This window comes from Cricetulus griseus, chromosome 2 (assembly GCF_003668045.3).
Source record: "Cricetulus griseus strain 17A/GY chromosome 2, alternate assembly CriGri-PICRH-1.0, whole genome shotgun sequence".
Taxonomy (NCBI): domain Eukaryota; kingdom Metazoa; phylum Chordata; class Mammalia; order Rodentia; family Cricetidae; genus Cricetulus; species Cricetulus griseus.
The window spans coordinates 441,419,070-441,445,117 of NC_048595.1; the positions used below are offsets into that span (position 1 = coordinate 441,419,070).

General features: G+C 48.9%; 1 protein-coding gene across 8 annotated transcripts in view; it reads left to right on the top strand.

The window, feature by feature from the left end:
• Agap1 (ArfGAP with GTPase domain, ankyrin repeat and PH domain 1) overlaps positions 1–25,323 on the top strand; it is a 459,921-nt gene extending 434,598 nt beyond the window's left edge. For all 8 annotated transcript variants that reach the window (XM_027397516.2, XM_027397517.2, XM_027397518.2 and 5 more), the window contains 2 exons: positions 15,532–15,787; positions 18,825–25,323. In XM_027397516.2, the coding sequence (XP_027253317.1) occupies positions 15,532–15,787; positions 18,825–19,028 (460 nt within the window). In that variant the 3' untranslated portion in view covers positions 19,029–25,323. The remainder of the gene's footprint in view (positions 1–15,531; positions 15,788–18,824) is intronic.
• Positions 25,324–26,048: the final 725 nt, after the last annotated feature.

Consider the following 26,048-nt stretch of genomic DNA (forward strand, 5'->3'; position numbering starts at 1 on the left):
CCCAGTCAATGCTTTATGCAAAAAACTGGACTTACACACTTCCTGTTTCCTCATCATTCCCGGTGACTTCCCAGCCTGAAAATGGATTCCAGTTCACTCTGTGTCTCTGCCCAGTGAATGTGCAGTGAAACCTCCCTGGCATCAGCAGGAAAGCTCCCAAACAGCCCGCACTCATGGGTAATACCCAAAGTCTTGAGTGAATCTCATCCCATACAGATGCCTTATCCATTTCAAAGTCCACACCTCCCACCAAAGAACAAAGAGAAGTTTGCCCTGAGGAAAGGGGAGGTTGCTTCCCCAGAAGGCCTGCTACAAATTCCAGATTCCTGTACCGTCAGCATTAATGTGCTGCTTTTCAAACATATAAATGAGGGATGGAACCGCAAGAGTGGGCCATAAAGAGTGCGTTTGCAGAATGGTAAGTTGATTGGCGTCGAATGGCTGGTGCGCTCTAATTGGCTATAACGCCCTATAAATTTATTAGCATGCCACACTCCTCATTGGTGGACCTGCTACTGTTCAGCACCAAGAAATTATCTATTTTCGGGGGGTAGTCACTCAAGTCGCAGGATAACTAGGTTGGGGGGCACATTCTCCTCTCATAAATCAGGCTTATGCCTGGACAGAGGTTTTCCTGCTACAAATGAGTCCCCAGGATGGGGAAGTTCAGAGTGGGTGGCATCGCAGGGAGGAGCCTGTCTTTACCAGGGATCCTTTACAGCTCCTCACCCAGCTCCTGCCTCTGCCCCCTGCCCAGAGCAGGGTGCCAGCTGCACAGGGCCCACCACACAGCCTGGTTAGCAATGGTGACTCTCAGCCAGGGCTTTGATGTCTTATAGATACCTTCAACCCCCAGACACAGAACTGAAAGGTCAGAATCACCCTCTCATTTCAAGAGCATAATAGGAATATTCAGGAGCGGGTGTGATTATTCCAATTACTTCTCTTGGGGTTCTGAGACATACGCTCAAGAGTCACAAATTAGAAAATAATATTCAAGTTTCTTCTAATTGGTAACAGATTAGAGTCATTTTATCTTTTTCAATAATTTCCAAATGTGCCCCAAAGAGACTACAAAGAGAAAGGAGAGAGGCATGGAAAAGCAGGCAGTTGACTGAGCCACCCAGTGTCCGAGACCTTGGCAGTACTGAGAGGCCCTGCCCTGTCTTGGACACTTCCAACTGTTCAGATCTTTGCCTTTCTTACAGGCCATTTCCTGCTGAAAGCCAGCAGATACGGTGTAACTGACAACCTTATAAATTTGGTCCCCCAAGCTCATTTGCAAATCCTTTATACATAGTTACAAGTGTTAACCTACATAGTTAAGTAAGAGTATGTAAGTGTAACTTACATAGTTACACCTACATGTCATCTCCTTTGGTGGTATTTTTGTTTGGTTTGGGGTTTTTTCGGGGTGGGGAGTTGTTTGGGGGGGTTGTTTTTTGCTTTTTGGTTTTTCTAACATACTTTGGCTAACTGTGGCTGTGAGAGCTCCACCTTCTGTAGAGACTTGGTGGCGGCCACCTTGGACCGAGTGTATAGCACACTGATACAGGGATGTCACTTCCTCTAAAACATACTGTCTTTATCATCCTAGTGCTTGGTTTTTATCAAATGGTGCTTTAAAAATCGAATTGTGCTAATCATTTCTAGTCTGATAAATATGTTCATATTTCCTATATGACTTAATATTTAGTACTCTTGGACATTTTGGCTAGAAAAATAAAAACTTGACATAAAAAATGCATAAAACTTTCATGACAGCTTCACTCACAATAACTGTCATGGTTTAAATGAGAATGGCCCCATAGACTCATGTGTTTGAATACTTGGGCCCCAGTTGGTGGAACTGTTTGGGAAGGATTAGGAGGTGTGGCTTTGGAGGAGGTGTGTTCCTGATGGGCAGGTTTTGAGGTTGCAAAAGACCTGCTCCATTCCCAGTGTGCTCTCTCTGCTTCCTGTTTATGGACAGAGTGTAATTTCTCAGCTGTTCCTGCCACCAGGCCTTTGCTCCATCTTGGACTCTAGCCCTCTGAAACCCCAATTAAATGCTTTTATAAGTTTCCTTGGTCACAGCAACAGAAAAGTAACTTAAGACAGAAACTCAAACTGAAAGCATCCAAAGGATGACTCAGTTGATAGAGTCTTTGCCTAGCATGCCTGAAGCCATGGGTCCAGTCTCTAGCACCATATAACATGGGCATGATAGCACATGTAATAGAGGCAGGAAGATGAGAAGTTCCAGGTCATCCTTGGCTTATTTAAGAAGTCCAAGGCCAGCATGGGCTATGTGAGGCTCTGTCTTAGGGTGGTAGGGGGTGTTGTATAAATATACATAATCCAAAATTTACCACTTTAACCCTTTTAAAAGTCACATTATTAGCACTAAGTATAGCTATGCATCATATACAGTCATAGGCACCTTTTATCTGAGAGACTGCCTTTTATCATCACTATTATTTTATCATTATTTCATATGTATGGATGTTTTGCCTGCATGCATATGTCTGTGAGCCACGCCCATGCTTGGTGCTCACAGAGGCTAGAGGATGGTGTTAGATACCCTGCAACTTGACTTAATCGGTGCTGGGAAATGAACCCAGGTCCTCTGAAAGAGCAGTCAGTGCTGAGCCTTATCTCCAGTCTCTAAAACTATCTCTTAACACAAACTCTTCCCTCCCCACCTAGCCTCTGGCAGCCAGGAGCTTGTAGTCTGTTCCTGTGAACCTGATTCCTAGGGACCTCCTGTACATAGAACCAAAGCCTTACCCTTTGTGTTTGACTCATTTCACGAAGCATAGTGTCCTCAGAGTTTATCCACATTGTAGTTCATGTCCGAATCTCCTTCCTTTTTAATAGCAGTAAGTAGCATTCCACTGAATATATTCAGTATAATTTCTTCACCTGCGAATCTCAGAATGGACCCTTAAACTGCTTCCTTGTGTAGCTCTTGCAAGTAATGCCTCCAGGGGCCCGGATATCCACAGATCTGCTCCAGCCCCTTATGGCCCTTCTTGCAGTACCCACAGGCAAGGGGAGTTGCTGGGGCACATAGTAATTCTGTTTTTAATCACTCAGACAACTGCCATGCTGTTTCCCCACATTTTGGATTTTTGACATTAACTGTCTCAGTGACTTTTTTTTCTAGAAGCCTTTATAAAAGGCTTTCAATGAAGATGGACCCTGGCTCCAGCAGAGACAGGCTGTGGCCAGCTCTGCAGCCAGCAATTAAATGTCTCAGTTAGGGACTTCTCTGCAGAGAGAGGGTGGGGTGAGTGGGGTCAGAATCTGCTTACGAAGTCTTCCTCTTCTGGTTTAAACTTTGCCATTTCTCGGTTGACTGGCCACAGCTCTGCCACCATCAGCCAATACTCAATCAGCTGAACTGTTCAGGACTGTCTGGAGCACCCCTGGGACCCTGAGCAGTGACTGTCAAATTCAGGCAGGGACAGCAGAGTCTTACCAAAGCGATGGCTCTCCTGACGCCAGGCTTCCCTGGGCCACCACGGAGCTGTGCCACCCAGCGGTGCCCAGGGCCAGGAGCTGCTCCAGCCCACTCTTCTGAGATCTCTCCATGAGAAAGCTCATGTCTCAGAGTTCACTTTGCCTGCCAGAAGCAATGACATACAGTAGGTTAGATTCCCTCACTTGTGGAAAATAAAATATCTGACCAGTTTCTGCCTTCTGATCCCATTAGTTAAGAGATTTGGTGACTTTAATGAAAGAGTTTCACTGACCCTTGTTGAATAGTAAGCTTTTTCTACATAGAGAATGAATTTCTATCCTTAAGATGACTTGTTCCGTGGCCAGGTCCACTACAACAGAGCTACACTTGGGAAAAATTGCCTAGTGGATGTGATTTGAGCATGCATACACAGGTGCAAATGCACGCATGTGACCAGCAAGCCTCGGGGATCCTGCTGGGGGCCCAAACTTGTGTCCTCATGTCTTACAGTCCTTCTACAGGAGCTGTCTCCCCAGCCAAAATCCTTGTGTTTGTAACATCAGCTCATTAGTTGAGGAAGGAAAACCAGCAGTTGCTTATTTGTAAGGTTTCCTCTAAAAAGCATTATCTGGTCCCCATAACATTTTGATTGTTGTTACATTGGAATAGAGCCCATCCCAGCTAGTGGGAATGGCTGCTCAAAGGTCACTAGGGAACATGTCAGTGGTCCCCACTGGAACCAGCAGGTCCCAGACTACTAATCCCATTCATGTCCTCAGCACTTTCCTTGTTTCCCTACTTTGGAAAAAGTTAAAATGCAAATTACCCTTAAGTGTCTTGGCATTTGCATACTCTCAATGCCTCCCCTCCTGGAAAGCCAGTGTCCTATTGTTATGGTTGGTAGCTGTGACTATGGAATCTCCTCCCACCCTTAGACTCAAAGAAAAAAAAAGCTACTCTAAGAAGATACTGAATTGTTCACAATCAATAGTCTTATGTCTTTTTAAAATAGTGTTACTGAGGATTATGTTCTTAAAGGCAGTTGGCAGTTTATGACAGAAAATTGGTCGGGTCTTCCGATGGCTTTGCTAAATGGGCTGCAGCTTAGCAACCTGGGACCTTCCCTGTTTTGAGGGCCACTTCCAGAAGCCATGGGTGGAGCCCCTGCTTTGTGGTTCTTGTTTTCCCCTGCCGAAGGGGCCTTGGGCTTCCCTCTCCCTGGTGTTTAAAGGGCAATGGTGCATGCCTGGGGAGGATTGCATCCATCTTACATTATCCCGGGTGGAGGAAAAGGGCCATTTCTCTTTCCTTATCTGTTTATGATGCGGTGTGTTCCAGAGCCCATCACGTCAGCCACTGTTATGGCGGACTTAATTTGCTGTGATGGGAGCTCCACCACCAGGGCAGCCGGGAGGGCCACCGAGGTCTAGCCGAGTTTCATGCCACATTACACGAAATCTAGATCTGCCTCGCTCCACTTGCCCAGGCTCGCTCTCATCTGGCACAGATTTCTTGGATTTATCCCTTAAAACAGACAGTTCTTTCGTTTCTTCCCAGAATCATGGCTCAGATACATCTACTGTGCGTGTGGCTGGTTTAGCTGAAAGCCTTCCTATGTAAACACACAGGGACTGAGAGACCCCTAGCGAAATTGTGCTTAAACAGGTGGAACTGAGGCTGGAGTCCTTTAAATGTGTGTTTTGTTATGTTATTTTTACTACAGTAGGATAGACAAGAGAGGAAATGTTGACCTTATATCTTGGCTGATTCTGGGGCAAAGTGGGTTTTTCCTTCCTCTAACAGTGTGGCAGATTCTCAAGTCCTTCACTTGGAAGCTGGTTTTCTAAATGGTTTTTGGTGTGGTGTCCCGTGTCCATGTCCCGTCCTGGGTGCCTCTTTTGTCCCATCTTTATGAGGGGTTCCTCTTCTTCAGCACTAATCAGGATGCTGTCACTTCCTGTTTCTGGCTTCCCATGGCCTCCCAGAGAAAGGACAAATGTCATCCACAGCAATCACTCACTGCCCTTTTGCCCTAAGTACCAAATTCTGTGGTTTGTCCCAGCCACCTGTCAGCCTAAGCATGTCATCAGTGCTAGGCATCGTCTTCTCTCTGTGACCTGAGACAGGGTCAGCCTTGTCTGCCATTTCCTGCTAGAGCTTCTCTGGCCTCTGTACCCCACCACACACTGTACATAACCTCTCCATTTTCTCAGTATTTGTGTTCCCACTTCTTCAGATAAAGGAACCTGATATCCCCTACAGAGTCTAATGGAGAATTCAAACCAGGACTGAGGAAATCCAAGACCTTCTGCTTCTAGTTAGCTCCCGGGCTCCTGTGCCCAGGACTTAGAGAAGAGGTTTTCTGTCAAGGGACTGGATCCAGACATAGCTCCTGGGGCCAGGACTCAGGGGAACCAAGCTGAGTTCCTGGACAGAGACCTCATTCCTACAGCCTCCTAGGTGATCCTTCATAAGCCAGTACCCAAGGCATCTGCCTCTCACACTCATAGACACTGTGTCTTTCTCTGGTCCCTAGGGAGACAGGCCTCTGAGGTTCACTATCAGAATCCCATCTGAAATGGCAGTACTTGGTCACTTAATACATAGGACTCAGTGACAAAGCCTGATACACCAAAGTGGAGTTGCCTTGGCTAGAAGCAGAGCCGTCAAGGAGGTCCTGCCCTCTTACTCTGTCCTTGCTGCTCTGCTCAGGTCTAGGCAATCTCAGTTCAGCTTTGCATGCAGATGGATGTGCTCTGCTGGCTTCACAAGAGAAGACATGACTGACCTACCTAGCCCAGGGCCAGCAAGAGAGCATCCTCCGCCAAGGCCACCAGGAAAGCACTTAGATTCAGAGTTTTTGGTTGTTGTGATTTTGGGAGAGGAAGTCTCATTCTGCAGCCCTGGCTGGGGTTTCCTTGTAAATGACTAGACCCTCCTTCAAGTTAGCAGCCGTGGCAGCCAGTGTGCCTGGAGACATGTGGAGCAGACCATGTATGTTCAGCACACACACTGAAGGCTGTCAGTCAGCCTAGAATTCACTGTATAACTCGGCCTATTCTCAAATCCATAACAGTCCTCCTGCCTCATCTTCCTGAGTATGGGGATCACAGACATGACCCACACATCCAGGCTCTCCCTGATTTTAAGAATGAGAACACTGGGCGGTGGTGGCCCATGCCTTTAATCCCAGCACTGTGAATTTGAGGCCAGACTGATCTACAAAGTGAAGAGACAGCCTTCAAAGCCACAGAGAAACCCTGTCTCAAACAAACAAACAAACAAAGAATGAGAACGAGGCATGCAAGTGTTCTTGAACTAACGTCAGTTTTAACAATATAACCATATAGGGATAAAAGAAGAATCAGGCTAAGCAGTGGTGGCACATGCCTATAATCCCAGCACTGAGGAGGCAGAGGCAGATGGATCTCTGTGAGTTCGAGGCCAGCCTAGTCTACAGAGCCAGTTCCAGTACAGTCCCCAAAGCTACAGAGAAACTCTGTCTCAAGTGGGGGCGGCAGTGATGGCATCACTCCTTAACTTTGTCCATTGCTACTGCTGGACCAGGTGGTTTATGCTGTGAAAATGCAACCCTTGTGCTTTGGAAATCTGACGGAATCAAGGTGCTGTTGGCTTTGGGAATGTGGCTATTCCAGGCTTCTACGCAGCTTCTTGATGTATGCTCTCTGAGAGGGCAGTTGTCTCTGATGTGTCCTACCACTATTGCACGCCACTTTCCTGACTCTTTCACTCCCCCAAGGACCCCTCCTGAAAGGTACATTTTCAGAGATAGGGCTTCAGAGCAGGATGCAGCATACCCACCCCGTCTCTGTGCCTAGCACTGTAGCCATCACTGCTTCTCCCCAGCCCTCTGCATGCTGGGCACAGGTGCTGTTTCTATGCTGGGCACAGGCTGTCCACTGCCTGTTTTCCAATGTTGAAACACATACTGGTGATCACCGTGGCTAGAGCTGCAGAAGGGTCTTAGGTCTGGCAGCTTACAAGGAAACTCCAGGGATGTCTGTCTGTCTGTCTGCTAAGCCATGACCTGGAGACTTCCTTGGGCCTTTGCCAGTATTAAATTCTAGCAGCTCCAGCAGGTTACTAAGGGGCAAGTGTGGAGAGGAGCCTGGCACTCAGGAGAGCTTGACTGTGAGGGGCTCAAGGTGTCAGCCTTATCCTAGACCAGAACACAGGCTGAGACTACACTCTGCCCTCTGAAAACCCCACTATTACCCAGGCAACCTCTGGGCTACACCAGGTTGTGTAATGCTGATGACCTCTTCGAATAAGGAACACTGGAGGCAGGCAGTTAGCACCTTCCAATACCTGGATCTGCAGATCTGCCCAGCCCCATGGCCCAGCACACTTAACTGTGACTCGCTGAAGTAATAAGCCTAATACGGTTGACTTTATTTAATTAATAATGACCCTGTTCTGTTCCCCCATGATCATAAAATACCCTGCAGGTTGGCAAAAAACACTCATAATATTGATCGGAAGTCAGGCCAGATATTTATTTTGTCTTTGCTCCATGAGTATAAATTCCTGTCTGTTGTCTCACACTCCCTGCATGTGGGATTTACAGTGGCCAGTTTTTTAAAAGCTTTCAGTAATTAAGGAATAAATATCCATCGGTCTTTGTTGGCCATCCTCGGTGCTGTGGCCTGACCCCCTAGCAACGCATCTCTGCAGCTCCAGAGAAGGCATGCATATGAGCAGGGCTTGGTGCTCAGCTAGCACTGGGCCTGGGCTTGCCCTGCAGGGAGGGAGCCCCCCTCTTTCTCCAAACATATTGTTCCAGCCCTGTCTTCCATGCCTCCTCTCCCAGTTCCTGTTTGGCTTGAGGCAGGAAGCACTTTGCAAATTCCTTGCTGCTAGCTCTTTCTTTTCTCTTCTCCCTCTCAGTCCTTGCTCTCCTCATCTGTCACCAGTTCAGGACCATGTGTGGCCCCTCCTGTTTCACCTCCCCACCCCAAGGGCACTCATTCCTCCAGGATGGCCTATAAAAATCACTACTGAAAAGTCCCCTTGCTGGCTTTAGGAAGAAAAGATATTTCCAGAAGAAGCAATGTGATAAGTGACGTGTACACACGCAAAAGGACTGCTTGTTCCTTTATCATTCGTGGGGTGGGGAAGGCTCAAATAAGAACCAGCTCCTAGGACGTCACCGCCAGTAGACTTCTGGGAAACGCCCTTGGTGCTCCGGAGCCTCTGCTTTTGAGATCTGACAGCTGAGAACTGTACCACTGAGGAACAGCTCATCACACCAGCCCAGGATCACTATCACCAGCCAGGACGGCAGGCTCCCTGGAGGACCAAGGGTTGTCTGGCCACCCACCCCCACGTCTGTGTTTTAGTGACACATCTCCTAGACATCCACAGGACAGTGCTGAAAGCCGTCAGAAGCTCCTTGAAAAACTTTTTCTTTCTGGGAATCAACCCATTAACCTTCTTACCCCTTGGCAGTGTGCTGAGCCCTCCCCGCCAGACCCAAAACACAGCTGGCGACAGTTAGCAGGGCTCCAGTCTCTGTGGTAGGAACTGAGGGAGCATCTTCGGAGCAGGAGTGGAGAGGGGCCATTGCATTAAGACTCTCAGGCTGGGGGTGGAACTTGCTTGTTGCAGTGTTTGCCTGGCATCCGTGATGCTCTGGGTTCAGCCCCCAGCACTGCATGAAACCAAACATGGTGGTGCACACCTGTCATCCCAGCACTTGGGCTACCTTCATTTGTGTAGTGAGCTGAAGGCTAGCTTGGGCTATATGACGCTCCACCCGGCAAAAACAGAAGACATAAAGGAGCCCCTCTATAAAAAAGGTGTTCCTCTGCCTCCCCCAGACCTCCTCTTCCCCACCCCGGGTCTCACCCTACACTTTCTCTTCTCTGGGGCCAAGGATTTACCAGCTCAAAGGATGGTCCTTGCCTGGGACCCTCCTATCTGAGCAATCATAGGATTTCAGCCCCAGACAGTGGCTTCAGTGCCCTAATTCCCGCCCACCCCACCCCACCCACCCCCACCCCGCACATCTGTAGTTTCCATTCTCTTTCTACCTTTTCCGAAAATTGCTGTTCTTAATTATTGTGAAATAATTTCAGTAAGGAAGGGGAGTAGGCAGGGGGGCACTGAGCCAGTTGTCCCTGTGTCCTCTGCAGTGGCAGAGACGCTCTAGATCTGTGGTATCCTCCATGTGGGCCGGCTGGAGGCCTTCCTGTCCTGTGCCTAGGCTGTCTAACAGAGTACACCTATTGTGATCATATTCATACTCCACCCCTCCCAGCCCCGAGACCCTCTATCATCTGCTTCCAACATCCGTCCATGAACTGAAGACCCATCCCCACCACTTGGCTCATTCAGCTATAAATAAAGCGAGGAGATGATACAGAGGGATTAGGCCTTAGTCTTAGTGCATGGTTGTAACAAATACCTTAGACTGAGGAAATTATTTGGGGAGGGGAGTGTGGGGACTGGGGGCAAGGCCCAGGGTCTCCCACATTCGGGCTATTGAACTACACCGTCAGGTGGACTGAACAATTTGTAAAACATTAGAAATATACAAGTTAGAAGTTGAGAAATTCAGGATCAAGATGATACTCGGTTCCATGTCCTCACACCATGGAAGGAAGGAGCAAGCCAACTCCTTGGGGCATCTTAGATAAGACACCAATCATCTGCCTTCAGACTTAATCACCTCCCCAAAGACCCAGCTCCTAAGACCATTATCTTAGGGCTTGTGGCTTCAGCAAAGGAGTTTATGGGTCTGAGACATATACTCGCAGGGCATACCAGTCACACAGTGTTGGTGAGACAGTGCCCTCATGAACTCATAGAAGGAAGCTGCTGCCAAGTTCCCACTTGCTGAGAAGGAAATAAAACCAAGATACCAGTGTTGGGCAGCTGGAAATTCTGAGAGTATGTGCATCCCAGCGCATACCTTCAATCACTTGAGGACAAATTCGTCACGGTCATTACCATCCTAGCCATCAGTGGTGATGTCACTTGGCTGGCTTTGCCCTCGTAACAAGCCCTGCTGTGAATGTGCCTGCTGGGGTCTTCTAGCACTAACCACAGGGGACTCATGGAAGGACTAGACTCCAAGGGTCCAGCATGGAGCACAGTGCAGCCTGCACACAATGAGGAGCCCCTGGCCCGGGTCTCCACAGAAGTGGTAAAGTGCTCTACATGGTGTGACTTCCCCCACACAAGGCAGTGACTGAGATCCTGAGATCTGATGGATTTCACCTCAATTCTGGTGCCACAGGGTCAGTGGACCTACGTCTACATGACCTCTGATTTCTACTCACAGGAGGCTGTGGTCCATGAAGTCAGTCATAATATCTCCCCCACCCCTCCCCTCTTAGCTTGGGGAATCCCTTGTCGTTCCATGTAAACAGCTGCCAGTTCTGACAGACCTCAAGTGAGACCCAGATGTATTAGTCAAGGTTACTATTGCTATGATGAAACACCATGGCCAAAGCAGCTTGGGGAGGAAAGGGCTTATTTGGCTTATTCCACATTGTAGTCCATCATTGAAAGAAGCCAGGAGGGCAGGAACCTGGAGGCTGGAGTTGATGCAGAGGGCATGGAAGGATGCTACTTACAGGCTTGCTCACATGGCTTGCTCAACCTCCTTTCTTATAGACCCTAACCACCAGCCCAGGAGTGGCTCCACCCACAATATGCTGAGCCCCTACTTCCCCCCCCGTGTCAATCACTGGTTAAGAAAATACACTACAGCCCATCTTACATAGACATGTTTTCATGAGGCTCCCTCTCCCATGACTCTAGCTTGAGTCAAGTTGTCATAAAACTAGCTAGGACACTAGGCAGCTGTTTCTGTGGTGGCACTTGGGCATTTAGCCAGGTCACCACTCCTTAAGATCAGGAGTAGCTGTGTCCATCCGTCATGCTTTAGTGTCAGAGCATCCTGGGCTGAGGCCAGCAGACACTGAGATAATCATAGGGCTTCCAGCTCTGCCACCCAGTCCTACCCATTCTCTTTGGTTTGTTTGGTCACTGCTAGCCTGTGGGTTGAACACCAGGCAGTTCACAGTCATATCCAGAGGGAAGCAGAGGCCACTCCCAACAGGTTCCATTTCAAGGAGGAGAGGGCATCTCCCGAAACATATGTTCTTTGTGTTTTTAGGGATGGGGTCGATGTCTGTCTTCTGACAGATAACTGCCCCCTCCCTCCCTCCCTCCCTCCCTCTCTGCCGTTGATTTATTTAAAGGTGTGTCAGCACCAAGACCTGATGAGGAGCTGGCCCCTCCTCCCTGCTGATGGCAGCCGCGCCAATAATTCATTTTTTAGCTCATTAGCTAACAGAGGCTGCGAGCAGTGGTCCTCCAGGGCATTGGAATGAGGCGAGGTGATCTACCGCCAGCTCCGCTGCTCTTGAACTGGCCTTCCTTGGGGACAATGAAGCACATGGCCAGGGGACCTGAGAATGACAACTGCAGTCGCTGTGCCTTGGCACTGTGGTCTCCTAAGGGTGGCGATGTTGACAGAATGGAACAGAAACTATTGTCAGAGTGCCCTCTCTCACTAGTGAGAGCTGCGGAGAAGGATGGGTAAGCCACCATGGCAAAACATCACATGCAGGCTTCAGGGACTGGAAGTGCATGGTGCAAGATCAAGGTGCATGGTGGGTAGGGTTGTTGTCTTGGGAGGCCTCCCTTCCTGGCTCGCGTGTCCCTTCTGCTGTGCATGAACCCCAGCTGCAGTGGGTTGGGGATCCATCCACCTCTAGGGCCCCATTTAACATTATCTTTAAGGAGTACCTTAAAGACCTTGTTCCCAATGAAGCCACACTGGTGGCTAAAACTTCAGCATGTGAACTTAGAGTCAAACCCAGTTTGGCCCATGACAAGAAGGAGACTTGGGCCCCTCAAGCCAGTGCATGCACACACTCCATACTTAGTCCCTACAACACTGACTACTATGGGATCGTTTGAACTAGCCAAGACCCTTTGCCCTGGGTGTTCAGGGTCTCCACACCCTCAAGGGACTCACAAAGCCCCTAGACAAGAGCTGCTCTCCTCCCCATGCTCCACATGGTGAGTTCTGGGGCTCTCTCAGTGACAGGCAGCTGTAGACTAGAAACCCCTAACACACCACAGGCATCTTCGCTTACCCATCATATGACGCCACACTGGTGCATGCTATGTGCCTGACCGTAACTGAGCCTGAGTGGGTAGAGAGAGGTTTTCTCCAGTTTGCTGCTACAAAAGGGTGGCTGTGGCCAGTGCGTAGACCACATATGTGATCTTAGGTCTGGACAGCCCTTATTTCAATAAGTGTCACCAGGCCAGTTTTACAGATGACAGAGTCCAAGGAGGGGAAGGTGAGAAGAGCAGGTGCTGAGACCCTAAGATCTCTGTTAAGGGGAGAACGCAGCCTCATAGCCCAGCATGGATGGGATTCCTTTACCCTCCCTGCAGCCACTGGGAAAGCTCACCAAGCCCATGTTGGGGTGTACTAGTTAGGGTAGGCAGAGGCCAGAGAAGACAGATTTTGAACAACAGGGAGAACTTGGGAGTTGATGGGAGCAACTGAATTCGCACCCATAACCCTCCATTGCCCTGAGCCAATCCCTGTTTCCATACTAAATGGATTTCAGGAAAGAGAGAGAGAGAGAGACAGAGAGAGAGACAGAGAGAGAGAGAGTCAGATCTGGTACAGCCTCACCTAGATTTCTGGTGAGCGCGAAGGCCAGGGGACCCAACAGTAGGCATTGCAGGCTTCTGTGTTTTAGAAGTATGAAGATTCAGTAAAGAGCTGTTTCCATCTGATGCTAAAAGCCACACCAAGAGCTGGTCTAGGGCTTGTCCTTGGTGGAGGCAGGGATCTCTGCTCAGTCTTTGACTGGGTATTTGAATATTAAAATGAAATTTTAATCATTGCAGTTAAGACCGGAGTTCTGATGTGAAGTTCCCCTGTTACCCCTGGATGATCTGGCAATGACTTTTAAAATCAACTGGAGCAGAATAAGACAGTCTGATTTTAATGCCTACCCAAAGATGAGAGTTAGCAGATTGGAAACTGGAGGTCTGGACGTCTCCTACACCATTAGCCCTCTTCATTTAATTCTCGTCTTGCTCTTTCTCCTTCCTGATTTATGAACTACATCAACAAACGTGTAACATACTATAAACAAGCTCCTAAAATAGAATCAGAACCACTGGGGTTTGGGTCTTGCATTTCCTGGACGTCCCCCACTGTTCTGCCTAAGTAAGGATGTGTTCGAGAGGGCTTTGCTGCAGTTCTGGGAGCCAGGTCATCTCTGCTGAAGCCAAGTGTTTGTCCTGGAAATCTCTGAATGAAGAGTCAGGGGTCACTTGGGGGTCACTCACATGTACCAGGAAGTGAAGCAAAACTAATCCAGATTTAGTCCTGGAAGAATCTGTTTGCCTAAGTATTTAAAAACAGATTAGGGCTAACCTGACACTAGGTCACCAGGCGCAATGTAAACACTGTGCGGAGGTGTAAACGAGGCCTTTCTTCTGGGCCCTGGAAGCAGAAATGTAATGAGTTTTCTTTTAGAGGGTTGGGGAAAGCTCTTGGTTCCTCCACGAGGCTGCTAGCTGTGTGCTCTGATTATTGCAGCGAGAGGCTTTGGGTTTTAGAAGGCATTGTGAGTCAGCATCTTACTGAGTCTGAGATAATTAGTCTCTATGTGTGGGGTTTGCTTGCTCTCTTCATCATCCTCATGAAAAAGCTGTGCTCCGGCCTCAGGAACACACCACAGGCTGCTGGGAAAATTCTGAGGGCTACTCATGAAATATCAGGTCCTCTTTAAAACACACACACACACACACACACATGCATGCACACACTGCCCCTTTTCCTAGCAATGAGTCCAGGTCCAGTCAGTGGGACTGTGGAGTTCAGTGTCTCATCCTTCCTTTCTGTTGTTGTGGTGGTTTTGTTTTGTTTTGTTTTTGAGAAACCAGCACCCATGTCTCACCTTACTATCCCAGAGCAGCTCACCCTTAAAAGCAGCTCACTGAGAGCCTCTCTCTGTGTACCTGTGACTGGCCTGGAACCGGATATGTTGACCAGGCTAGCCTTGAACTCACAGATCCACCTGCCTCTGACTCCTGCGTGTTGGAATTAAAGGCTTGCGCCACCATGCCCAACAAGCCTCCTAGGAGACTTTCTTTCCTGCCTTCTTCCCTCCTTATCTCTGTAGTGCCCCCCAGGTGATGGACCCTGGGGGTGGGAGCCATGGTCCTGAACCTTCTAGACTCGAGTTGTGCTGGGAACTGCAGATAAGACCCTGTTGTGTCCATCACACCCTCAGAACTTGCCATACTGCAGAGCCCACCTCCTTCCAGTTTTACCCTGCCCTCTGTCCCTGGCTTTGATCCAGCCTTAGAAGCACCCCCACTTTTTCTCCCTGAGACTAGGCCCTGGAACACTTCTCCCCGAAAATCAACATTCTGCCCCCCCCCTTAAGCCTTTCACAAGTCTCTAAAGAAATGGCAGATTCCTGTGTGAATCTTCAGTGTTTCCTTCAGCTGAAAGCAGCAGGAGACCCTTGGGGACTCACACATGTCCTCATCTGAGAGTGTGGGAGTTAAGAGCAGAGAACACCAATGCCCTCAGAGGAAGCCTCTGCTGTCCTACCTCTAGTCTCCAGTCAGCTGCCAGCCCTAGAGCGTAGGGGCAGCTCACCTGGAGCCTTTCTTTTAGGTCGATATAAGCACATCTTGCTTGGGGTGAAGGGTTCCCTTCCTTCCTTGCTCACAGAAAGCACAAGCCTTTGAACTATGGAGCCCATGTTTGCATTGCACTGATGCAAGCCCCCAGGCCATGGGCTGTTCTTACATCTCAGGGGTTTCAGGGTCCCAGCAGTGGCTTGCATCTGGGTTCTGACTCTGAAATCAGTGGATCCTGCAGACAGCAAGGATAGCACTTCCCAGAAGCACAAACAGAGAGAGCATCCCCAAGGGGGCTTTATCCCAAAAGGAGACTATTCTTTTCCTTTCCTGTGCCTCCTAACCATGGTGGCTGCCAGAGCAGGGCTTCCAGCCTCAGTTCTAACATCCAGTCCTGAGTGTGCCTGTCTGGTGACTTTTTGTAGGGAAGAAAAGGAACGATGGATCCGGGCCAAGTATGAACAGAAACTCTTCCTAGCCCCACTGCCATGTACAGAGTTCTCCCTGGGCCAGCAACTGTTGCGTGCCACCGCCGAGGAAGACCTGCGGACCGTCATCCTGCTGCTGGCACATGGGTCCCGGGATGAGGTGAATGAGACCTGTGGGGAAGGAGATGGCCGCACAGCACTGCACCTGGCCTGCCGCAAGGGCAACGTGGTCCTGGCTCAGCTGCTAATCTGGGTAGGTGGCTTGGGTACCCACCACTTGCCCAATGGAGGGAGGGGCCCCTGCGGGGTCAGAATGTGTTATGCTGTTGACTGCTCCTTCCCGGAGAAGGCAAGGCCACTGTGCCTGAGAGCTGACCCTAATGGGATCTGAGGTTTGTATCTGGACTTACCTGCATGAGGGTATAGAACAGCAGGGAAAGGCTGGGCACAGAGCAGAAATGAAACAGATGCTCATTTACTAGTTTCGGAAGTGTCTTTCTGATGGCCTCTTGGTCAAGCATCCTGCAGGGAGAGGATGGGACTTGTTCCTCAATGTCATCTTTTTGCGGGTGAGGGTTGGGGCGTGAATAACTTGAATAGCTTCTAGGAGTCCCCTTTGAATTTCTATTCTCATAACACAAAAGTACTGGCCCTAGGCACTGAGGTCTGATAGGTTCGAGTTTGTAACCAAGCCTTTCTTGTATTTTAATGACTTTCCACTCAGGAAAAAAAAATTACTCATTTAAATTTGAAATTTGAATTTGAACTTTGTAAGAAACTGAAATTGGGTAAAATGGTTGTGCAGAGAGGCCCTGCCTGTGTGGGCTGAGTTGAGATGCTGTAATGCCATGTCCCCAGGCAACTTCCTAAACATCACTCAGGGACATCTGCCACTCAAACATGCCTTCTCTGCCTCCATGCCGGTGACAGGGATCCAGCACAGCTGAAAACTAATGTATTTCTCTACCTCAAGTGTTGTTCTTCATGTGTTACCCACTTTAGGTTGTTTTGTTGGTGTTCACTTGTTGAGACAACATAATGCCCGGAGCTGGCCAAGTAGACTAGGCTGGCCAGCAAGCCCCCGCCCCCCCCAGGATCCTCCTGTCTCTGCCTCCCTAGCAATTGGGATTACAAGCTTACCCCACCACACTCAGATTTTTCTTTTCAATATGGTTCTAAGGGATCAAACTCAAGTCCTCTAAATTGGGAGATGAGACATTTCACTGGCTGAGATATCTTACCCCAGTTTTTTCATGTTTTTAATCTACTTTTTGGAACACAGTGGGAGAATTTGGTTAGATGCAGGTGCTAAATCAGGGTAATTCGGTGTTCATCTTCATCCTCACTGGTCATTAAATGACAGTTGTGTTTGGTTTGCTTGGGATGAAGTAACAAAATTACAAAACACACTGTACTGTACTCTCACAGCTCTGAAAGCTAAAGACAGACATCAAAACATCTGAAGGGCAGCTGGGCGGTGGTGGCACACACTTTAATCCCAGCACTCGGGAGGCAGAGGCAGGCAGATCTCTGTGAGTTTGAGACCAGCCTGGTCTACAAGAGCTAGTTCCAGGACAGCCTCCAAAGCCACAGAGAAACCCTGTCTTGAAAAACCAAAAGAAAAAAGGCTTTGCTCCTCAGCTAGCAGATAGGAACTTGCTGTGGCCCCATGTGGTCTCTTCTGTGAGCATGCATCCTGGTGTCTGATTCCTTAAGGACACTGAACTTCTCAGCTCCAGCAGATGGAGTTCCAGTCTAAAGTACTGGGGGCTGTTTAAGGCTTGAGCATGGTAATTTGAGGGGCATAACACATTTCCTTCTCACACTGGCCAAAAGCTCTCCATAGCAGTGTTCCATGTTATTGTGAGTGTCTGAAACCGCCCCCATACACTGAGTCACACAAGCGTGTGTGAACCTACCCTTATCATGAGCTAAAAGTATGTGTGTGCGTTTGCCTCTGTGATGTGTTTATAGGTTGTTGTTTTTTAACTTTTTAAAGATTTATTCCCCTTTTTTACTCATGTGTATGTAGGTATCTGCCAGTGCCCTCTGAGGGCCTGAAATAAATGGGTGCCAGACTCCCTATAGCTGTAGTTACTGATGGGTGTGAACCATCCAGCCTGGGTGCCGGGATCCAAATTCACACTGTCTGGAACAGCAGTAGATGCTCTTGACTGCTGAACCATCTCTTCAGCAGTTATTTCTATTTGATTTTTAGGTGTGTTCAGGTATCTATAAAGGCCAAAAATGGGTATCAGATTCCCTGGAGCTTGACAGTTGTAAGCCACTTAGCATGGGTGCCAGGAACTCAGCTCAGGTCCTCTACAAGAGCAGCAACTCTTAACCATCTCTCCAGCCCAGGAGTTTATTTTTGCAGACTGAGGCTAGAACCCACACCACAGCCTTGTGAATAGTAGGCAAGGACTACAGCCCTGAGCCCCACCCGAGCCCTGTATTGTGTACTCCCAGCTCAGTGTACTACCCCGGGGCTAATCTTTGGTGTGATCATGGGCTTCCCTGGGCTACGGAGAAAGACTCCATAAAGATAAACCATGCCTCCCTCACTAGCTCTGCCAGTGACTACTTCAGAACAAAATGTGCTACCACCAAGGGCGGAATAACTGAAATGGGTGTGCGTGTTTCAGTGGTACACAGCTATTAGGAGCCAGGCTTTTGAGTAAGTTTTGATAATGTAAGAAAATACTCAAAGTCTAGTTCAGTAAAAGAAAAAAAAGTACAAGCTATTTGGTTTTATCTCTGTTTGAGTCAAAGAAAACTCGTTAGAAAGGACTGGGGGTTTAGCATACTGGTATATCCTCACTTAGCATGTGCTAAGCCCTGGTCCTCCAGTGCTAAAGAAGGGGAAACACACAGAAATAACAAACTCTTGACAGTTTCTGCAATGAAACTGAGCTACCAGTGAGATTTTTTTGTGCACGTGTTCGCACACACACACACACACACACACACACACACACACACACACACACACACACACACACACACACACACGGGACACAGCAGTCCTGCAGAGGGCAGCCTGCAGAAGTTGATTCTCCCTCCACAGTGTAAGTTCTGTGGCTCAAAAAACCAAGAACAGAGTTGAAGCCCTCTCGGACCTGTTTGTGTGGTGTCAGAGCCTGTTCTAAACAACAGAAGAATGTTCAGTTTGTGGTCCCTCATTCTCGGGTTTCCATCTCAGCTCAATCCACAAGGAGTTGAGGGTGTGACCTCGATTGCCTGCCCTCAGATCCCCGTGGACACTAACTTGCTCTCTGTTGCCTCCACAGTACGGGGTGGACGTCATGGCTCGAGACGCCCACGGGAACACAGCACTGGCCTATGCCCGGCAGGCTTCCAGTCAGGAGTGCATTGACGTGCTGCTGCAGTATGGCTGCCCAGATGAGCGCTTTGTGCTCATGGCTACCCCCAACCTGTCCAGAAAAAACAACAGCAGGAACAACAGTAGCGGGAGGGCGCCCAGCATCATCTGAGGTCAGCCAACACTGCACCTGGGATCCCACGCCCGCCTGCTCCGGAAGTCACAGCACGTGAGTCCCTCAGTTCCCTCCCTCTTCCTGGTGGTCACTACCACCCACCTGCCACTCACACACTCCACAAGAAATCTCCAAACCTGGACACCCTCGAGGGGAGAAGAGGAGACTGGAGGCCACAAAACCGAACTCTTTTTCCCACACTCCGAAAGCCACGCAGGAGGGACCGACCACCTCCCAGCGGCTTTGAGGATAGCACACGATCGACGGGGGACCCCTGTTCCAGTGACCTGGAGCACAGGGGGAGGGGCAGCAAGGAGAAGGGGCATCTTCCCCTAACTGGCAGTTAAGCACATCAGTACATTTCACCTCGACCAAAAGGAGGCTTGGATTTCACGTCTCCTCTGGGGAGCTTGACGGCATAAATCAGAAGCAAGCACAGTTTGTCAGGTCTGAAGCCCCTATGATGGTCGGTGTCAAATCATTTGGAGCTAATCTGTCCAGGGAGAATACTGGCTTCATTACACTTGTGTAGTCGAGTTCCTCCAGCATTACCGCTGTTTAATAGAACGTGATTAGTCATCACCGGGAAGAAGGCATATTAGCCGAGGAGGTAGTTACACGGCACGCTCTGGTGATTGCCACGATGTGATTGCAGTGCGCTGAGAAGCATCGTATCATCCCAGACATGTCTCTCCAGCCCTTGGAGCCCTCCTTTCTAAATTCACTGTCATAATTTAGTATCTGTTTAATTTTTCAGTCCAAAGAGAGGAAACCAGTTGCCGGGTATTATTTGACTGCAATCTCCTTCCTTGGTGCAAAAACAAAATGGGGAAAAAAATAAATAAATAAGAATAACTTGGAAATTCAAAAAGAAATCATCAATCCAGCTGAAAAATAGCTTCTCAAGTATGCTCCAAAAATAAGTAAATATGTAAAATGCTATTTTTTTTTCCTAAGAGAGATTTTTCTGTCCTGTGGCCACAATGGATGTGTCAGGCCTCAGTCACTCCCAATCCACAAGGTCTGAGTTACCCAGGTTTCTGTCATAGAGAAGATGTGTGAAAATCTATTTGAATAAAGTTCATAAATATGCATTGATTTTTGTGCAGACAAATGGCACCTCTGTTAATTTATAAATTGAGCTGGATAGGAACTAATAACGTGCAACTAGTTGAGATCAGAGGGTTACAGATGACTGTACATGGGAAGTGCTCCCAGCAGCAAACACTTCCATTAATGTGATAAACAGCTTTTTAAAAGGTGCATCAGAATAAGATGGTGGCACAATTTGCTTATTAAAATCAGGAAGGGATGGAGGGAGGGGAAGGAGAGAAGCAGAGTGGGAAGGAGCATGGGAGTCGCCATCCCAAAGGCAAGCTGGAGAGCCCAGGCCACTCCTGCCGACCAGAAGCAAGGGGCTGTGGCAAGAAGGTGATTTTCTGAACACCAGACCCACAAAGGCACCCTGTGAGCAGCTGCTAACCGTTCTGGCACAGCTGGCTCCTGAGAGCCCATAGACTCTATACCATCTATCCTGTCTGTTGACTGATTTGCCATCATGGGCCACAGGGTGTGTCAGACACTGGTCACCTTCAGCACGGTGGTCAAGAACACCAAACCGTGACACTATTTAGTTAAAAAAAAAATGAGGGGCAGCCTTGCCAGAGTGCCCTCGTGGCAGTGTGGCAGGGAGAAGGCCATCACACTGGAAGATAGGACACTGGGCAAAGTCACCACCCGGCATCCTGTGGAGAAGCTCCTTGCTCTCATATATTGAACTTTATATTTTGTAAGAGTTTTTTCCTCTTCTTTCACTTTTTAAAAAAAAAATCTAAAGTAGATGGGAACAAAAGTCAAGCTTTAGACAGCGTTTATCTGTGGGTGAGCGTCTCGTGGAGATCTCCAGTCGCAACACAGCTGGGGCCAACCAGTATCCAAAAATGTCACAGGTTTGAAAGTTAGTCTGAGACGGCTGCACTCAGTGCCACAAGCCCTACGCTGGGTTGTTCATCCTGCTGTCCATCACTGTGTCGTCACTTTAAATGTGAATAGAGAAAACAAGCTGTCATGGCCTATTTTTGAAGAATGCATTAGCACCCAGCCCTGCAACCCGAGTCCGCCTCCACGTAGCCTTTACCATAGACTTCTATAGAGAACACAGATTAAATTGTTAAATTATTTCAGTGTGGTCAATTCCCACTAGAGGAGTGCTTTTATCCTAGGGGAGCCTACTTGAGAGAGGAAATGGGATCCTTTGCAAGGCTTCTCTTCGGGGTGTATATGAGTGTGTACATAGTACTATGTGTTTATAATAATAGGATATTTTCCCGAATGACTCCTTGTCTCACATCACCCTCCACTGCCTGAATGCTCAGTTGCTCGCTCTGCCTCCCTCCCTCCCTCCCTGGGTCACTCTGACATCATCAATTCTTCCTCAGAATACAGCCTTCCCTGCCCCCCCCCCCGCCAGCTCTAGCTTTGCTGGAACTGTCCAAGGGGTAGCCCACTCCTCCTAAGCCTGAGTTTTGACAACAGACGGAATGGTGATAGTGGGGCCTCCAGGGTTTTCTATGCAGATAAAGGAGAGAAGCAGCCTAACCTGTGCTTACATTTCACCTTCAGAGCCAAGTCCTCACCTCAGTGACAACCCGCTTTCTCCCATTTTCAAGCTGACACCAAGGAAGAGTGAAACCAGGACCTGGGTTGTGCGGAAGGGCGTTGAGGTTTGATGGAGAGCTCTCCCACGCTAAGCATTCCCTTTGGTGTGACACACATTTTTAGGGAGCATGTCAGAATAGGATAGTGGGACATGGACTTACTAAAGTCAAGAAGGAAAGTGGGGGAAGTCAGAGAAGCCGGTTAGTGGGGGAGGGGCATGTGAGTTTGGAGACCCCGTTTCCGCCAGCCCAGGATCGAGGTGACAAGTGTGAGGAGGCCACTGCAAGCCCCTGCAGACTTTGTGTTCAGGGTGCATTTCCTCTCTTGTTGAGAAGCAGCCAGCTGGGGCCAGCCTGTGACTTGTCCATCAATTGTCCTGGGGTGGAGTGGGGGGGGCAGTCTAGCCTGTGGCTACCTGTGCTGAGCTCCTGTTGTCCTCAGGTCTGTGAACAGTGTCAGTGGTGGGTGGAAAGTGAAGCCCTGCTTATTGTCCCCACTGCTGGGAAAGCCCCTCTAAATTTCTTGCCTTGTTTTACAGAGAAGAGCTAAGCACTGCTCTCCCGGCATCCCCAAGTGTCACTCAAGCCTAAGATGAGGCTCTTCTCCTCCAACCTTTTACCTCTGCTCTTGGCTCATCAAGTCTCCTTCTCCCTGCAGCTCCCGTTGTGGCTGCCGGGACACACACATGCAGGCTGTCTGTACCCTGACCCATTAGCTTTGAGGATCATAGCACCCCAGGCCTTGGGCTCCACTGCCCCAGTTATCCCAGAAGAGCCTGGTCAGAAGAGCCTGGTCAGAGTGTTCTGCCACTGGCATCCTCCTTCTGTCAAGATCCACAGTGAGTTTGTGTCTGAACCTGGTGAACCAGGGACCTGCTGGCCCTGAGCCTAAGTTGTGCTCTTAGTTGCCAAGGTGGCCACCATTCTTTCCTATTTTATGGCCGAGATGGGCAGTCTATCCCTCCTGGGGACACAACTGCACAGCTAGGAGGAGTGTGACAAGGGCCTCCCAAGCCACCAGGAGGCTGAGGTTTTTGAGAAGCAAGCCCATGCCTTCTGGTGGGCTCTCCTCAGCTCTTCTGTCTCCATCATTCATTCACACCCTACAAGGTCCCGGAGTCTTTGCTAGAACTCTGCCAGGGTTGTATTTATGACTTTGAAGCAAACAAATTGAAAAGCAGTCAGGAAAGAATTTGAAGAGATGTGACACCGATGAACAAAAAAAAAAAAAAAAAAAAAAAAAAACAGAATTTATCCCCCACTGCTTCTGTTGTGAAGGCACAGCTGGAGGTGATTTCCCTCTTGTCACTCAAGAGAATGCTGTCAGGGCCATTGGTATCCCATGTGCAACCTTCTCTTCCACTGTCTCTTGGATTCTAAACAGCCCTACCCCTGCCAGGCCTGGCTAGCACACTGTGGGACCAGGAGAGCCGTGTGACCCAGCTATTTGTGTCTGGCCTGTTTGGGGGCCTTCTCTTTAAAACAGCTGATGTAGATGGGTTTTTAGCCAAAATGTAATATTCCTTCTTGAGAGGTGAGTAGGGGAGGGGGAGGGGCCAGCTACTCTGCTGGTACCACACAGCCCTCCTCGTCCTCAGGATTTTATTCCCACCCTGGAACCAAGCTGCAGCCTCCTTGCTTAGAGCAGCCAGCGCCCAAAGTCAGGGCTCATCTCTTTCCTCATGGGGAAAGAGACCGCTGACCATCTGGGGCCTTAGTGTTTCAGGACACCAAGTCTCTCCCTGCTCAGGAGTCCTGGCCTTATGGGGCTTTGTCAGATGCTAAGATTTCTGTGTAGTCTCTGCTGCTCTTTCGATATTGCTTTGCATCTTGGGTCAGAGTTGAAGAGAGAAAACCTTTCATCATAGATGAGTCTAGTCAGCCAACAAAGCTTTATGTCCTTAGTTTTTGCAGACCCAGGTCAGGTGTGTTTATGTGCCATTAGCCAGGTGACTCCCTGCCCGAGGCAGTGTACAATACAGGTCCATGGAGAAGTGACCTCCTGTCCCTCATCTTCAAGAGGCCAATTTTCCTATAGAAGAGCAGTATTTAGTTTGGGAGTTTGCTTCTGACTGGTCAAAGCATTCTTAACTGAGGCCTCTCCCATAATGAGCCTCAGGTGGGTGTGGGCACCCAGCACTGGCAGCCGCTATAGGGTCCAAGTAAGTGGCCTTGGTGAGTGAGAGAAGGGTCAGCTCAGGGCTTGTCTTCATTTTGCTGAGCATGTGGCATCTGCAGGGGACCCCTGGGGGTCATGAATCAAGCCATATGATGGACTCTCCCGCCATAAGGGAGGATTGGTCTGGAATTCTGTGTGCAGGGAATTACATAGCCTTTGTCTTGTTTCGGGTGAAATGAAGGAACCAAGAGGTGTGAATGGGTGGGGGGTGGGATTAGGCCCAGAGGAGAGCCCCTTGGCATACTGCTGCTAGAAGCAACCACCCTACAATCACATTGCACCCCAATGTCCAGGTTCAGGGCTGCTTCCACACTAGCCCAGATAGTAGTATGGATGTCAGAGAGGGCTCTCACATGCTTGCAAAAAGACAAACTCAGCAAACTACTAGGCAGGCCATATGGACTGACTGAGAGCTTTGAGTAGAAAGACCTATGTAGCCCCAAACAGAATTGTAAACAGCTCTCTATCCACAGCTGAGGGACTTCAAAGCTATCTGACCTGCCTGGCTCATCAGGATGGGCAGAAAAGGGACCAGGGGTACTATGCAGTCCAAATGTGGCTTCTAGTTCCTGCTCTTGCAGGCGTATTTTGCTCACCTACCAAGTCCTGCAGTGTTCCTACCAGGGTGGTAGTGAGGGTACCCAGGGCTATTATGTGATGGACAGGCAAAAGAAACCTTCAAATGGTCTCTGTGACCAGAAAGGAAAGACATCTGCACCTTCCTGTTAAAAATTACCCTTCTCTTATATGTAAAAACTGTCCCTTTCCCCCCCTACACTGGGGTTTTCTGTTTTTACCTCTTTGAGGGGGTGGTAGCTTTCTTATAAAATACATCAGTTCTCAGGATGAGAACTGATCCTCCAGCCCTGAGAACTGAAAGGGTGTTGAGCCCCAGGAAGGCACAGGAGGTGGCTGGCCCTTTACAATGGCCTGAGCCTGGACCCGTAGAGGACAGAGCCCCCAGCATCCTCTCTTCTCATTCTTGTCCTCAGTTCCACACTGAATCCTCATCTTGCCATAGGCACGTCTTTGCAAAGAGAAAACCCAGGGCAAAGTAGGGGTGCAGCTGACACAGTTCTGGGTGGGGGCAAAGAAAGCCATGTCACCTGCCTAGACACATAGAAGGTAGAAGCACAGTGGGGGCTTCTCCAGAGGTGAGTGGTCCGTCTGGGGCATTATGATATTACCTCATTCCATAACTTTATGTTTCCTGATGACTGATGCTTTATTTATGCTGTTTGTCCTGTAATTAAACCATACACAGACATTTCGCTTTGCTTGTTCGTTCATGCGACCTTGTTCGGGTTAAATATACTGGTTTGTATTTTCCTGCCTTGGGATTTTGTGTCAGGTGTACAGTATTCTAAGGGGAAAAGAAAGGAAAAGTGTAAAGTAACAGAGAGAGGTGGCTATAGTGTAGAGACCTCTTTCTAATAAATGAAAATATGTATGTACAGCTTCTGTGGAGTGTCTTCTTGGTAGCAATTTGTCACAATTAATTGGTTTCCCACTCCCAGGAAGGTAAATCAGACACAAGGGACTTCCACTGCCCAAGGGAAGCTTGTCCTAGAGACAGGCCAACCATATGAGAGGGAACCAACGCCTCAGCCTGCAGCCAAAGACCCAGGCAGTTGGGACCCAGGAAGCTGGATAGGTGTCTCCTCCATGTCTCAGTCACAGGGATGGAATGCCCAAGAGGGTGAATTTGGCGGTTCCTGGTGCTTTGTGGGTCTCAGTATTGCCCTGCACACCTTCCCCACGTGACTGACAGGGATGCAGTGAACAGCTAAAGATGAAATTCACCGGACCTGCGCTATCAATGTGACTACTGTCAAAAGTATTATTACAGCTTTCTCATGCAAAATACAGTATACCACCACTCCCACCCCAGACACACCCGCCCTGCCCCTGGCACAGTGTTCCAGGTAAGGAATGCCCACGTGAGAATCCTGTCTTTGGACGCTTTCCTATGGTACAGTTTAATGTACACGTGCCACGTGGACCATCACAGCCATAAGTGTGTGACTCCATACCAAGGACCGCATGTCACTCAGCACAGGTGACCACATACCCAAGCAGTGTGTCCTCTGGAAGATAAAGACAGTTAAAGAGACTTTCAGGAAACACATGCTGGGTTTCTCTTTCGTGAGAGATTTACAAAACAGCATGAAGAAACTGGCA